General features: G+C 47.1%; 1 protein-coding gene across 4 annotated transcripts in view; it reads left to right on the top strand.

The window, feature by feature from the left end:
- FANCI (FA complementation group I) overlaps window positions 1–16,347 on the top strand; it is a 1,757,660-nt gene that overhangs the window by 176,338 nt on the left and 1,564,975 nt on the right. For 3 of the 4 annotated variants that reach the window (XM_069624307.1, XM_069624308.1, XM_069624310.1), the window contains 3 exons: window positions 9,718–9,759; window positions 14,166–14,289; window positions 14,939–15,024. In XM_069624307.1, coding sequence (XP_069480408.1) covers window positions 9,718–9,759; window positions 14,166–14,289; window positions 14,939–15,024 — 252 coding nt within the window. The remainder of the gene's footprint in view (window positions 1–9,717; window positions 9,760–14,165; window positions 14,290–14,938; window positions 15,025–16,347) is intronic. The other variant, XM_069624309.1, reaches the window with a different exon arrangement.

Raw genomic sequence — 16,347 nt, 5'->3', positions numbered from 1 at the left:
CCCACTGGAAACGAGACAAGGCGTCAGCGACCACATTTGCTTCTTGGCGATATGCCTCGCCTTTAAGACCACATTATTATTCAGACAACCCAATGTTATTGCCCTCATTAATTCCGAGACCAGCGGGCATGATGCGCTTCCATTATTTATTACATGCACTACTGCCATGTTGTCTGACCAAACATTTAGATCTTAGCTATTTAGCTCTGCCTCCCATGCACACAGTGCTACCCAGATAGGAAACAGTTCCAGTAATGTGATATTACTCGTCCAAGCTGCCTCCTGCCATGCCTTTGGCCATTTTTCTGTGCACCAATCTGACCCCAATATTGCGCCAAAACCAAATCCCCCGGCTGCATCTGTAAATAACACCCTCTTGCGCTCCTCGTTTATTGGTGAGCACCAGATCACTGCTCCGTTGAATGATGTAAGGAATACACCCCATACCTCCAAATCTTTCTTGATTTCCCCCGCCAATTCTGACTCTCTGGTGCCCCTCTTTCGCCCCTCTTGTTCTCTGTTCAATCCTTCTTTGGAATATCCTGCCTTGCGGTATAACCCTACAAGCAAAGTTTAGTTTACCTGCTAGTGATTGCAATGCCTTCACCGTGGCCTTGCTTCTCCCTTTCAGGCTTTTGATTGTTCCCAATAGGTCTGCCACTTTTTCCTCCGGGATCCTGCACACTCCCCTTTGTGAGTCTATTTCTATACCTAGAAATTGGATTCTTTGTGTTGGGCCCATTGTTTTTTCTTCCGCCAGCGGGAAGCCCCAGTCTTCTGTTAATGCCATGAATTTGTTCAAGGTAGCCTTACACAGTTCGGAACCCTGTAGTCCCACAAATAAGAAATCGTCCAGGTAGTGGACTACTTGTGCCTCCTCCATCGCCTTTGTGAGTGCCCATTGTAAAAACGAACTCACTTTTTCAAAATATACGCACGAGATGGCGCAACCCATTGGTAGGCATTTAATCGACAAAGTATTCACCCTCCCAATGCATGCATAGCCACCTCTGTGATTCCCTATTGACTGGAAGCAGGCGAAAAGCTGACTTTATATCGGCCTTCGCCATCCATGCCCCCTCCCCTGCTTTCCTGACCACCTGTACTGCTTCCTGAAAATCTGCATAAGACACTGACACTGCATCCTGTGGTATGCCATCGTTCACTGATGCCCCTGGACGGTATGATAAGTGGTGAATCAGCCTGAATTCGCCTGCCTCCTTCTTCGGGACCAGCCCCAATGGTGAGCATATGTATTCCAAAAATGGGGGGGGGGGGGTATCTGTATGGGCCACCTATCCTCCCCAGTTCTACTTCTTTCTTGATTTTCTGGCCCACTAACACTCTGGTCTCTAAGGCGGATTTCAGGTTTTTTGGTGTATTCCGGGACCCTTGACCTTCAAATGGAATATTGAAACCCTCCTGGAAGCCTCTCCTGATCGTCACTGCAACTTCCTTGTCTGGAAAAACCTGTAGCCACCTCTCCATTCTTTCAATCTTAACTGGCGTGGCCCCTTTCTCATCGCTTTTCTTAACTCCGTTTCTTCAGTACCCTGTGCGTGCTGGATGCTGCTCTGGTACATTTTGTGGTACTATGTTCGCCTCTACAGTTTTCGCATCTGTGGCTGAATTTGCATTTCTTGCCCCAGCTACATGGTACCCCATTCTCGAAGTTTCGACATTGCGCTGTCTCTGTCCTTGCTGGCCCATTGCTTCCCTTACCACCCCCTTGTGCTGTTGGTGGTATGCTGTTATGCCAACTTCTCTGTGAGCTGTATTGCCTGCTCCGAAAACTCTTGATCCCTTGCTCTGTCATAATTGCTCTCATATCTTCTGGTATTGTATTTATAATCGTTTTGCCAATATTGCCTCCTTTGATATCCTCCCGCACTACTCTGTTCCCTGGCGTCCCATTTTTCTTTTAGCACATTGAATATGTACAGGTTGAAGTTCTCCTCATCCCAACCTATATCTGGGAAGCAATCCATTTCTTTTCTAAATTCGTGGTCATATTCTTTCCATGCATCTCCCCCAAATGCTTTGTAAACCTTGAACATCTCTGCTGGTATGTTACCAGTGATAAACCGTCTTCTGAGTATTTTTGCAGTATGATAGTGGACATAATTTGGAAAGCCGCTGTCCAATTATCAAAATTCCTAGGTACTGGTGCCCTTTTTAGCAAACCCTTCTCATCCTCCTTTATATCCTCTAATGATACATTCTGACTTCTCTTTTGTAAATCTAGTAATGAAAAGATATCTATAAATTCTTTCCTCCATATTTTTTCCTTCACTTTTTCATTAATGTATCATGCCTGGGCCTTCATAGAACGCCCCTGGGCGTCTTTCCCGACCGTGAGCCTGCCATATTTTGTCACACTGTGGCTGGTTCTTGTACTGCTATGCTTGTAAGCCCGGCCGGCGCCACCGGTATGCTGGTGTTCGCCCCCTGGGCAGTAGACCCTGGCGGAACCCCTTGTCTCCCCCCCCCCCCCCCCTTGTGGGATGGGTACCCCGCTGTCTGCTGGGCTTGGCCCACCAGACCCCTGACCGTCACCTGCCCCATCTGCCCTGGCTTTTTTCTGCTTATCTTTACGTATTACCCCCTTCCATCTCACCCATGCCTTCAAGTGCTCCCTTTCCTCGTCCTCGCTACTATCCTCCTCCTCGGATGTCATTGCCACTTGCTCGGCCCTGTGCTTTTTGTGTCTCTTTTCTTTTTCTTCCTGGGTTCTGGGCGACTTACCCTGAACCGTGATGCATTCTTTCAACATTTTAACAATTTTGTCCCCAATGTTATCAATTTTTTCTTTACCTTTTTTGTTGGTTTTCTTTTGCCTCTTCTTAGGCTCCTCCAGCTGCTCCTGTGGCCCCCCTGCTGCTGGACTCCTCTAGTAGCAAAGGTGACATTGCCCTTGCCTTCTCCTTCTGCATCAGCTCCAGCACCCACTGCGCTCCATATTCTTTTTCTGCTTTTTTAGCCCATGCGCTAAATTCTTGCACTCTTCTTGCCCTTTCTTCAGCCATTGCTTCCAAAATTCGTTTTTGCTCAGCTCAGACGTGCAGAGATCTTCCTAACTCTATAGTTACTATTCAAGATGCTGTCTGTGTTACCGGGCTGCTGTTAAATATGTTACTTGCCCGGTAACTCAGGCCCCCAGCGTATCTAACCAGTTAGTTTCCCGTGTTTATGGGTTGCCTTTCCTTTAGCTGTCCGGGTGCCTGTATCTTTAAAAGAAATTCCCAGCACGTCCGCTCCGCACTGATTGCGTGCTCAGCCAGGCCTTTCCCCTCCGTTGTAGCACACAACGCGTTAATTGTGCCTGTCTCTTTAATATCCCAGCACGTCCCGCTCCTTCCAATTACGTATGCCCCGTATGAGCCACGCCCCTTCCTTGCCGCTCCTTCGTTTAGTTTACCTGGCTTTCGTGGGCTTCGTACGGTGCCTGTATACGCTTCTCCTTCTCCTCGGATGCGGCTCGTCCCGAAGTGCGCCCGCTGCTTCCGCGCTCCTTGCTGCCTCGACCAGCACCTCTTTGGCTGCCACCGCCGGCTTCTTCTACAGCTGGCGTTCCCTCTCGGCCAACCTACAGATGCTCTTGTGGCTCTGTCCGGCACTCGCAGACCTCTGGCTCCTGACACATGCCCCCGCGGCTTCTGGCAATCTTCTCCACACGGCTCCGGCGACGGTCGTTGTCCGCTCCCGGCCCCGGCGAAGACGGTGAGTCCTTTTCAGTTGGCGGCTTCCTGCTTCCAGAAGTTCGCTTAACCCGTTCAGCTGTAGCGCTCCACAGCCCCACACCTTCACTGGGATTCTCTGCTCACGCCGCTCTGTCTGCAGTGGGGGAGAACCAAAAGACACGAAAAGCCCGCAGAGGCAAAACTTTTCCTTCTCCCCCTTTTCCAGGCCCTGGGAGCTTACCCGAATGAGGTGAGCTCCTTACCTGGTTGTGCCTACCCTGCTTTTCGTTGGGGTACTTATACCCCCTTTGCCCTTTGTTGTACTTCTGGGGGGGCAAACTTCCTCCTGCCCCCCTGTTGCTTTTACCTCACACCTTTCCCCGTGTGCGTTTGTGTTTCCTTGGCAACGTCGCAGGTGGGGGCGCCGGCTTGGCTGCCCCTCCCCTTGCATTTCGCGCCGTTTGGATCCCCCACCCCGCGCCTAACCCCCCAGGCCCTCTATCGTGCCGCACTTTGTGCCGCACGGGGCCTGGGGCATTCCCAGCCGGACGCTGCGGACGCTCGACCGCCGTGCTGGTTATGGCCTGAGCAGAGCACTGACTTACTTGTACGTCTGGGGTGTTCAGCTCGGTCCCAGTTATGAACCTGTGCCTCAGTGTGGAGCTGGTGAGGCGTCGGCCTCCCTCGTTCACGGTCTTTGTTTTTGTTGTGGGCTCTCTTCCTGCACCACTCGGTGACCGAGGGTCAATCTCCTCCAGCGCAATTTATGGCGTCTTCTCCCCAGCGATGTCCGCTCTGCTGGGTCTCCGTGTGTGGGCTTCTCCGGGCTTCTTCGCGCTTCTCGTGTTACAGCGGCATGTGTGAGGCTTGGCGGCTGTGTCATTTGTCACCGTGCGGGCTGTCTCCAATACCACGGATCTGTCCTGCTGCGTAGGTGGCGTTATTCACCTCCACGCTGCTGCCGATTGCAGGCATCGGTGATCAGGCGTTTCACCGCAGCAACGGCTGCGGGCTCAAAGTCGATGTCTCGAGTTTTGCGCCTTTTAGTACGCCGCCTTCATTAGCATGAGACCCGCTGGCTGGCTTCCGCAGCTCATATTTTTGGTGCGGTTGAGCGATTTTCTGCAGGATTTCGCCCACCTCTGCAGTGATAGCTCTGATTCATTGTGTCTCCGTTAAATTAAATTTTTATCATCCACTAGAGGTGTGGAATTGCTCTGAGAAGTGTCGACTTCGTAGTCGAGCATAGTCCGGCGGGACCATGAGTCTCTTGTAAAAATACCACGGCGCTGTTCAGGTCCTTCAAGCGCAGCAATATTGATATGCATTTCATCGGCGAGTTCAGGCCTTTTACGTTAAGGGATACAAAGTTCAGCTTCTGGTGAGGTATGAGTGTCGCCCCAGGGTCTGGGGATGTTGAGGAGGAGGGTGCGCGGGGGGTCAGGTGAGGCTCACTCGCCATTGAGGAGCGTATGGACCTCCGCTTCAGGCAAAAAACAGGTTTTAAACTGGTTAAACCAGACTATCAACAACAACCATAAACTAAACCAAAAATGTTGCAATATGTCCCATTGGCCCCCAAGTGACATCTCACTCACGACCGGGCATAGGCTGTGCCAAGCCTGATTTCCAGGACTTTACTGTGTTACATGGTGCCAGTTACTCGTGGGACGGTGGTGAATAGGGAAGTCTTTGCCCAGAGGCTGCCATACTTCAGTTATGCTGCAGGGATGTTCTGGGTTTCCACCCTTCGGTCACCTTTGCCCATGTGGTGCGTCGTGGTTTAAGGGTGTCCTTCCTCAGCGGCATGTGGGCCAGTTTTACAGGGGGGTCACCCTCCCTTTCCAGATGGGCTTTTCCCAGAAGGTGCTCCGCCTCTTCAAGGGAGCTAATGGTCTGGGTAGTCCCTTCAAGCCTAGCAGGGTCGAGGGAACAGCCACCGGTACCATATTAACTGATCTTGAAAAAATAGGGTCAAAGGCCTAAGCGACTGCCTTTTCTGTACTGCCCCGGTGGCCAGGACCTGGAATATTTGCAGGGGAGCCCTCTTGGAATGTTTGGTCCCCTTGTGTGTGACTTACCGACAGAATCTCTTGCTTGACCGAGAAGAAATGAACTTGTGTGATTTACATCTGGCAGAGTATCTGAGGACAAGCCCCTGCTAGAGCGCAGCCTGTGTGTGGCAGCGTTGGCTTATCAGATGTGGCAGGAGTGTCTGGAAGAGATCCCCAATCTATGTGGCCAGTGCCTGATCTGGGATCGATCAGGGCACCCCTTTCATTTGCAGGTGGTTTCTGCAGGCTCTATTTTCCATATCCTCTCCATAGCGTCGCTTTCCCTTCCAGGAGTCGAATCCTGTGCTGCAGCTCCGCTATTGTTGATGATTGCTCCGCTGACCTATCCTGTACCTCCCCAAGCCTTTGCTCTGTCGCCTGGACTCGTTGATCCAGACAGTCCATTTTTGTCAATCTGTCATGCAGCTGCGGAAATTCCATTTCGATTTCTGTCTTAAAGACTGATTGTCATCTGTCGTCGCTAACTGTGGTGAGGGACGGTCTGGGGACTGGGTCTGCGTTCTTGCTGACTCTGCCATTCCTTTATCTTGAGGTTGTAGCATTGCTGCTATGTTGGCATTCTTTTGCGTTTTCTGCTGCTTAGACATGGCTGTAACGCTGCAGTACTCTGAGGTGGATCTCTTTAATGGGTTATTTGGTGATTGGCCAGCTGTGGCGGCCCAATCGGGCTCGGGGTTAGGGGGCCCAGACCCTGTGGGGTTGCACGGTGGAGCATGGAGATGTCTTGGCTCCCTGGCCCCACCTCCTCATCTGTCCTCTTCTGATCTAGCTGCTCTGCCCCCAGACATCTTAGTAGGATCGGATCAACAGCTACTTCCACAAACTAGCCATGCATTTTTCAATCGGCTCTCATTTATTCCCCCGGAGTAGCTACACCGCCAAGAGCATGTTTCCTTGTTGGGCACTCACTGCACTCCCTCAGATGTGGTCTGCCCGCAATCCCGGCCCAATAGGGAGCCTTGCAGCACGATGACGCTGCCGATTAAGTTTCCCAGCAGGCGATCGCCCAAGCGAATGGAGCCGATATCCCCCGCCCCCATGTTGCGAGTTTGAGGCTCTCTGTTTTCGTGGAGAACGAACCAGCAAAACTTCCATTCGTCTCGGGCTTCACATGGTGGGCATTAAAACAGAGTCTGCATGGCCGGTGCTGCTAGCCACGCCCCCACACATACAGGGTTTTATTATGCAGGAAATGCGTGCTCCAGTAACAAAGCTTGCATCCACCTCCCCCCACAGGCCGGCAGGTGATCACGCCTCCCTGCTGATGTCACTCGGGCCATGTTAGTATTTCTCGGCACGCCCACCCACGATGGGTAGTACCTCCAGTAGTGGTCACAGAGCTTTGATAGCAACAAGATGATTGTAGCACCCCTCATTGCGCCGCTGGTATCACTGTATGGAAGGTGGGGTGTGTTGGTGGCCCTGTACTCCAAGAACGTTCAACATATAGTCCTGCCCCTTGCTGGAGTCGGCCCAGATGGTAGAAGGAGGATCCTGGGAGCCTTGATATCACTGCTGCAGGCCCCTTTATTCAGCCCGGGCCACAATTCTTCCAGATGGCGGGGCGCTCAAGCAACAATTGCGAACCGCAGGCTGCCGTACCACAAACCTTCAGCGTAGACACCAGCTCCAGTGACGCCAGGGCTAAAAGTAAGATGTCTGGGGTCGCTCTGCTGTACTCGACCCAGAGGACTTTGCAAACCACCGGCAAATCACAGGCATCTCCCGTATCATTAAAACAATTAAGAAGACAGTAGGTGATCAACAACAAGCATATAAACTGCCATTCCCTGCTCTGGGATATCCGTCCCAAATGTAGTACAGAAACAGATACTAGGTGATTGTCAATGCTCTCCAGATCTTGGAGAAAGGGGACTCGTGGTCCTTCTAGAACTTTCCACCACCTTTTGGTACAGTCGGCCACCACACACTGACCAGCCTCCTTGCACAAAAAATAGTCTTCTCAGGGATGGTTCTTAATTGCTTCTTCTCTTACCTATCGGACAGCCACCAAGCTGGTCAGAAGGGTACCTTCAGATCCAACTGCTGCCCGGTTACCTGCGGAGTTGCACAGGTCTCAATATTCTCGCCAGTCTTTTTCACCATTTACGTGAACCATTCCGTTCACTCCTCGATGATCCAAGCATCTCTGGAGCAATATGCAGATGATACACAACTGTAACTCTGAGAGAACTGGCCCCACATCAGCACTCCTATGGAAATGCCTTGGCACCATTGGTCGGATATGAATGGCATAACGAAAGGTCAACCCAACCCTAACTGAATGTTTTCTCCTCCGTCACCAAAGTATGGCTTGATGACATACACTTGGATGAGTTCACTGAAATTGCCCTCTACCCCTCTAATTCATCGTGGACACCTCTCCCAGCCGCATATTAACAAAAGGACTCAGACCGCTTGGTATGCAAAATTAAGCCCTTACCCCTACCACAGAACTTACGAACTGCTGTACATGCCCTCTTGATTGCACACATTGATGGGGGAAACGCCCTCCTGGCTGGGCTCCCTGTGGTCACTTGGCTCCTCAAGGCAGTTCTTTACGCTGCGACATGCCCCATAACAAGTAGCAAAAAATTCAACCACGTCACCTATGTTTTGCGTGACCTACATTGGCTACCTAGCACCGCCGGGGTTCGCTTCACAGTCGCTTGTATCCTAGACAAGGCAACCACTGCCAAATGTCTGCCCGCCTTGCTGCCAAAAGTGCTGCCACTGGCTGCACACACTCTCCCAGGAGTTAGATCATCCCAAGGCTTGAAACAAAACTGGCATGCGGGGAGACGGCCTGGAAACGTTTCTTCTCCTTCTGTAACCCGGCAAACTGGAATAATCACCCTTTTTGCGACCAGGAACGCTCCAGTGCTGCCGCAGTTCAGAAAATAGCACCAGTCCATGCGTTTTTAGAGAACTCCTAGATGGGATCCACTGCACTCGGATTACCACCACTCTGAGATTTACTTCGGAGTGCACCCATCTTCTCTCTTTAGTTTCAGCACTGCTCCATTTTCTCGGTTTGCGCTGCATAAAATAGAAGTACAAATGCTAAGTTTAATTTAATGGACATTCAATACTTTGTATAGCAGGGATGCGTTTACTCAGTTATCACAGTGTGATAGGCGACACACTTTATTTCACAAATTGATACTTTTATTTACTTGTTATGTATTGAACCATGTCTTCAATTTAATAGGAATTCAAGTTTTTTTTTTTTTTTTTAAATAAAATGAGCACGTTCATTAATTGAAGCATAGGCTCGAGTCAAGTTTTTAATTTGTTGGAATAGTTTGTCTACTGGTTTTTGTTCTGTGGTTAATCATGCAACATTTCCCAGTTGCAAACCAATCCCTCAACTTTGATCGTGAATCTGCAATAAGCCAAGGGTAATGCACGGGGACCGTGCACTGCTTTGGAATCCATTTCTTATTTGAGTTTCTGATCTGGAAATCACTTCATTGTGCAGTCTACTGTGTTATAAACGTCTGCCTATTTGCTCCTTACATGGTTTGAGCTCTCCCCTAGAAGGTCCTCATGTGCCAGTTGTAGTCTGACATGAGCAAGGACCTGTGGGGGCCTTTGCCGGTGTCCCTTTTGCTGCTATTTCCCAGACGCTGTCTGCAGGCGGCCTATTAGCATTTCGTTAGCAAACTGAACAAACAAACAAACAAATACATACAATATATTGATTTCTTTAAATGCAAACTATGAAGTCGTCAGTTGTGACGGGGCGTTGTGATTGTGCATTAGCTGCTGCAGTTTTCATGAGTCTAAAGCCATTCAGCCGAGCAGCTAAATAAATGCATTTTAGAAAAAAACGCTTTTGCTCTATGCACTCATACTTCAAGCAACATAATACAATATATTTGCCTCCAAAATGTTAACTTTTGAAAGCATATGACTGAGCGTTGGGCCTCTTTACTTCTACTGTCCTTTAATTCCTTCAGGTGGGTTCCATCGTGTGTGATTAGCCTCACTTCAATGTTCAGGTAAGGATTCCTTAATTCCTGTTTCTTTATCTGTGCCTTACTATGGTTCGCTGCTCTGTGTATGGGGCGAGTTGATAATTCACTTTAATCCTATTTGTTTCCGACCTCTACGTTCCTTAGCATCCCCTTATGCATCTTAACTCAGCGGTTCGCAAATCAACAAGAATGTGATATTTATTTACATGTTGTATTGCCTGTGCAGCTCATATCTCGGTACTCGTAAGTTTCAGGAGCTAGATTTATCCGACTGCTTCTCCTGTGCTTACCGTATTAGCTGGCTTGCAGACACTTCAGTATTATGCGATCCACAGCCATTCCAGGTTTTTAGACCCCATCCTTCATCTAAAAACAATGCTGCGTTTCATTTCTGTACCTTGCACCCTCTTTGCAGCATTTTAGTGACAGTTTTCACCAAACAATTAATGCATGCAGCACCCATTCACTATCCAGATCTCCATGGGTTGCTATCAGGGACTTAGCCACCCCAATCTACCTTTATACTGGCTAAAAATGCACAACGCATTTCTAGAATCCCCCTTCACCTCTGTCCTCCAAGGGCGTTCACCCCACAGCGCTTTGAGGCCATAACAATGGCAGTAGGCGCTATACAAATCCCATATAACATAACATGATGCAAATGACATTCTTTTGATGCAGATCTTCTAAGCTATGACTTATCCAGCTTGAGTGTGTCTACCATTGTTGCATTCGCAGGCCGCCATGGTGGTAAAAAAGAACAATTGTATGTGCTTGCATTGTTTGCTCTGGTTGAATTGTTTGACCTCTTGCCCAACTGTTTTTACCTCCTTAGCGTCTGAGATAAAATATTTGCCAGCAGCATGCAGGGTTTATCCCAACACTAACACTTTCTTCTTAATGCCCAAACACGCATTTGTAATCCCTTACTACAGACACGAAAAAGAACTCTACACCTCTTTACATACACTTCCCGAGGCATAAGATGCCCCCAGCTGGGCACACATACCTGTAGCATTGTCGCTGAACGCCTGGAGACAGCCCACACCCAATATCCGGTACTTTCCCGTCAGCAAATCTCAACACAGTAGCAAAGCTATCTTGCATTTTCCCTTCTATCCCACTCCTTTCTCTTTCAGACCACTAGATTGCCCGGAGACAATACAAATGGCAGTGTACGAGGTAGAAATCCCAGTAACATAACATAACATATAGAAATCCCCCCCACTAAGAAAGACAGTTGTGTTTTTGATCATTATGAAGCACTCTGATGGGGAAAGACACCCCAGGGCTTAACTTAAGTAGAATACAGGCTATGGAATGTGGTGGTTAACAGTGGCACTTTAAACAAGAATTGGCAATGCCAACAGTTTGGGCTCTTGTGTGGGCATGGGAAAGGCACTTGCCCGGCACTGCCGTTGTGGTATTAACTGGCCATTGATGCAAGTGCAAAATGGTGGGAGAACCTGGGCATCTAATAGCCGTGCCTGACAAATACATATTGCGTATACACAAGCCAAAAATGTTGGCTTTGCCAATGCTCTTTTTTTTAACAGGACTTCAGTGAAGGATGTGCATAGTGCTTATAAATCGAGTGGCTAAAGGCAGACCCGGTTAAGATATTTTTGTTACTCCCAGTAGAGTGTTTGCAGCGCCAATGAACTCATTAACTCTGAGAAGACTGCTTTGAAAACACTGGCAGGCACTTCGAGTGCAAAGTTTTATACTAAGGCTTGATTAAAGTGCCATTAAAGAGATCCCAGGAGGATGTGTTTTGGGCGGGGAGGGGCAGGAACTGGGTGGCAATGGCCACAGGGATTCAGCATGGGTATGGCCAGTGAATGGATGGGCAAATAACCAAACAAGACCTGCAAGCTGTGCGTCCCTCCTCAAATACCATTTTTCCCCATCTGTGCTCCAATGCAATAGTTTTGGTTTATAGGTCTGTGAGAAACCTGAGGGTGTTTCACAAGTTAGTCCCTAGGGATCTGTCATCCAGGTGGACAGGACACGGCCATCGCTTTTGGATCCAGTTCCTGGTGGTAGACCAGTGCGGGAGGATTACCTGGATGAGGGGTCTTCGGGGAGTGGAAGTGGGACACTGGAGGGTGAGACGCAGAATCCTCTTCCTTATAAAACCTTTTCCCCATCCTACCAGGTAGGATACATAGGAACTCAACCTCGCCTCCCCCTTCCCTACACAAACACTTTCTCAGACAGTTCACCACGAGCGACAACAGACTAACACCAGAGCCGTATACCTGACATGTCCCACTACAATGGTCAGGCAGGGTCAGGCCATTACTGATCATTACACACACACCTGACTTCCATCACACTTCCCCACATGGATAAAGGCGGAGAACGAAAGCACACTCTGAGCGAGGCAAAACGCACAAGGAAACAGCAGTTCCAAGATGGCAGTTTAATACAAGGAGAAAGACGGCAAGACCAGAGAGGGTTACAAGGAGGGAAGTACCCTTGATCTTTAAAGACCGTTACTTTTGTGAGCCTTGGTAAGTAAGGTACCTAAGACCAGGAACTAACGCTGACCAAACCTGCACAGTGTTTCTGAGGTACCCGGGGTTCTCCTGCGTCGATAACAAAGGCAGGAGGAGCCATTGCCGCTGTGGTACTGTCCTTGGCTCCTACTACAAAGCAGCGTCAGTTAAGACTGCACAGACGGTGAGTCGGAGAGACTGAAACCGAACCAGATTGTTTTTTGAACCAAGGTTGCAAGCAGCAATATTGTATAAAGAAAACATTCTGTTAGGAGTTTGTTTAGAGCGACGCAGATCTAATTGGAAACCAAAGGAGTGGTTGAACTTTATAATTGAACTTTGGGAACCTAAGAAAAGAGACTGTAGCCATCCGGCGCCACGTGGGTGCTCATTCAAGTCTCTCTTAGGTATCCAATTTATGCTGAGTCTGAGGAAAAGGAATATTGAGATCAAAGTGGTCATGCAACGGGTCAAGCTAAACCCTGTGCACATTCGAAAGTCTTTGATAGTTTAATGTACATCACAATTCGTCCGAGCCAGACTGAGGGAGACTAATTGAGTGAAAGAAAGCGATCTGAGCCCAGCTAAGGGGGATCCGGGGTGAACCGTGCGTCACCCGAGAAAATCTGAAAATTATTTTGAAAGGGATCAGAGCCCGGCAGAGGGGCATCCAGGGAAAACACCTAAATTCAATACTGGTAAAAGGTAAAGAATGTTTGTGTGGTGTTTGAGTTAAGAGACTTGCAAGAAGTAAAGAGGCTTGGACACAGAAGGTCCGGAACTGTGAAAATGGAACTGTATCCTCGTGCCGTAGAAGCCAGAGTGTGTGCTTTGCTTGAGTGATCTGCCTTGCCCTGTGCTGAAAACGTGGGGAAGGGAGGCCAACGCCCCGGACATTCTGACATAATATTTTGTGAACACTTCTTTCTTTTTCATGAACACTAGCCCACTTTATTTGTAAATTAGTGGTGAGGATTGGCAAACTTTATTTTTTTTTTTAGTATAGGCTCCTTTATTTTGACATAACTCCACTAGGACAGCACTATTTTTATTTGATGGTCGTAGCTTGCTCTCATCTGCAGATTTAGGTTTAGATAGGCGTTCATCACACCCTTGCGAAAGTTCAATAAACACCCTTGAACTGTGATCACTGTGTCTGTCTTACTATTGCCATCATGCATTGCTTACAGGTGGCACAACCGCCACCTATTCACCTAAACTAAAAATGACTTGCATCTGCCCTATCCCAATCAGGCGCTTCGTTTCTGAGCCAGAGTGCACTATCTATTGCAGTCAGATTTATTAATTAGATGCTGCGCCAGCTTCTTTTGACACATTTGATGGAGACCACGGAGAGTGTTGCCACCCTTTAAAACTCCATGAGTCTTGGCTTTTAATTAAAGCTGCTGCCATGTCCAGCACAACAATATAGAAACTCTGACTCAATTTTGCAGTTCGTCTGGTGATCCGTGACTGTTATTTGTGCTGCAGACATTCAATAATTGATGTATTTCTGTAGATAATCATAGTATGTGATGGTCCTGCACTTTTCTCTGGAATGCCATGGCCTTTCCTATCACCTATCCTTCCATGTTTGCTCCTCTCAAGTGGCTCCTGTCGCTGTTAATTTATTAACACATGTTGGCACTTTTTACCCCAAGTTTGTTTTTGAACAGTTCGGAAATCTTGCTTGTTGTTTGTGTTCATCCCACTGATCACGATTACTCTGCAGCTTGTTCCAATGGTTATCTGGTTAGGCCTTTCCTTTTGGGACACATGATCCTCTGCAAGTGCTTTGTTTATGTTGAGTCTGATACTAATTGAGGTTAATTAAATGATTTTAAATATACTGGAATTGTTTTAGGTCTTTAAAATCCGTAGAGGGATGTCTGAATAAAATATATGAATGAGTATTTTTCTATTCTGCAGAGATGTTCCACTCAATACCGAAGAACTGCTTTTTGTTGTCGAAAAGGTCCTGAGAATGTTCTCTAAACTGGAATTACAAGAACTACCCCCTCTGCTCTACCAGTTGTTGCTCCTTTCTGCAAAGGTAAACTATCAGTCATTTGGTATGTGAGTGTCTTCGTGTCGTACTTGCCATTAGATTTTGCCTCTTCGTAACACTGTAAATAACCAATGTTCCTATTACTGATCTTAATGTGACTTGGATAACCTGCCTCTTTGACCCTGTTTTTGATCCTGTCTCTTTTGTCCTACATTAGCTGAGGCACGTCATGTCTTTTTTTGGAAATCTCCAAAGGATCTGTTAAATCATTACCATTAGGACGATGGCTTTTCACTCTAAAGTCACAAATAGACCTGTAATTGTATGCTGAACCAAGCTTGTTCTTTTTTTTTTGTTCAAAATGCCTATTCTAGTCTAGACAGTTTGTAGCACATTTCACCCTCAATCTAACTTGAATGCAGTTTTGCCTTTCATGTTATTTAAATGCTGTTTTTAATTTGGAAAAAGGTGGCATTATCACTTAGAGCTTCATGCTAGCATTTTCTCTGGACATGCCATGGTATAGTGCCTTGGCGTAATAGACCATCTTGATTAAGCCTTAGTTTTTGAAATATCTTAAATTCAGAGGTTCACATTTAGGTGACATACCCTTTACTTAGTGCAACAATAAACCTTTTGTGATCTACATTAAGGCAGTGTGCATTGACTGACATATCTGTATGTATAATCCTAGGGATGTAAAAAGAACATTCTGGAAGGGATTATCGCCTTTTTCAACGACATGGATCAACAGAGCAAAGCACAGGAGGATAATGTCGAGTAAGTGCTGTTGTGATTAGCATTCTTAGCTGCGTGTGAAATTTAAGCTGGAAGAGTTGATTGAAATGGTTTGGTCATTTGGCCCTATGTTTGAGGCTTTTCCTGTATGATGAAATGCAAATCCATTGCAGGCTGACAGTGAATAAACCCATTAATATCTGACTACTGATCAATTTAAATGTTTTTGACATCCTCCATATTCCTTCTCTCTACTTCATGGATTCCCCCCAGTTCCACAAAATGTTCACGGTTCGATGGCAGTCTCATAAAGATTCAAGCATCTGATGTAGAACTCCCTGTCAAAGGTCATCTGTTTGTGGATTTTCCAAATTTTCGTACTCCTCTTTTGCTCCGAATACCACCAAACTCCTGAGGAGGAACTTCACACGGGGCAAAGTCTGTGTGACGTATTTCTGCCATTGTCTGAGACCACACTAGCCTTTTCTCTCTAGACGTTAAAGGCTTGGCAAAATGTTCCTGTGGGGCCCCATAGACGTTTGTAAGCCTTTCTTTTTGTCTGTGATGGATTCTCTCTCACGGAACACCACCTTGATCGCTCCTAGTGAAAAAAAATCCATCTATTAAGACACTAGCTGTACGAATGTGGACATCTGCCCCACTGAAAAGAACCCTTCCACAAATGTGTGTCCTTGAGTGCCAGTGCTGAAACTATTTTCATCTGTCCCAGTTAGATTATTCCCAAGCCTGCACTTTGCAAAGAGGTTTTGATGCTGCTATTTGTACTAATGTGCTTTAAAACAGGAATTACTAAATTCTGTCAGTTGGTTTGTATACAGAATGTAAAACTTGATTCTAGAGATTTTCAGGGTTGGTTGTTGCGCCTGGCAATTGGTTGTATTGGTACTCCTTATTTTTAATATTGAATGATGAAATAAAATCCATACTCCTTTTCGTTGAATTAATTTGTGTTTTTATTAGTTATCATTTCCAAATCAAAATCGTCTCAAATTTCTGATCACATTAATTTGTTGTTGTATCATAAATCCCTAATGTGTCATGAGGTCCCTCCCCTACATGCAATCCTTTTAGGTTCTGATCTCATTGCTTTGTTGTATCAAAAATCTCTTGATGCCAATAAGTCCTCTACATGTGTTTCATCACATTTAGTGTGGATCTTCAGGAGGTTCTATTGTCAAACATTTTAAATGTATGTTTTTTTCTTCCAAAACTCTTTTATTTAACACACTGTGGGAAGCAGCAAATGGAAATGCATGACACACGCAATTCAATAGTACCTGGTGACAAAGTCCATCGTAGTACAAATTAAGTCCATATGAAAGACAAGTTACACTTTCACCCCCC

The sequence above is a fragment of the Ambystoma mexicanum genome, chromosome 11 (assembly GCF_040938575.1).
Source record: "Ambystoma mexicanum isolate Mex_15411 chromosome 11, UKY_AmexF1_1, whole genome shotgun sequence".
Lineage (NCBI taxonomy): Eukaryota > Metazoa > Chordata > Amphibia > Caudata > Ambystomatidae > Ambystoma > Ambystoma mexicanum.
Note: the sequence above shows the minus strand (reverse complement) of the source record. Positions and strands in the feature narration are given on the sequence as shown.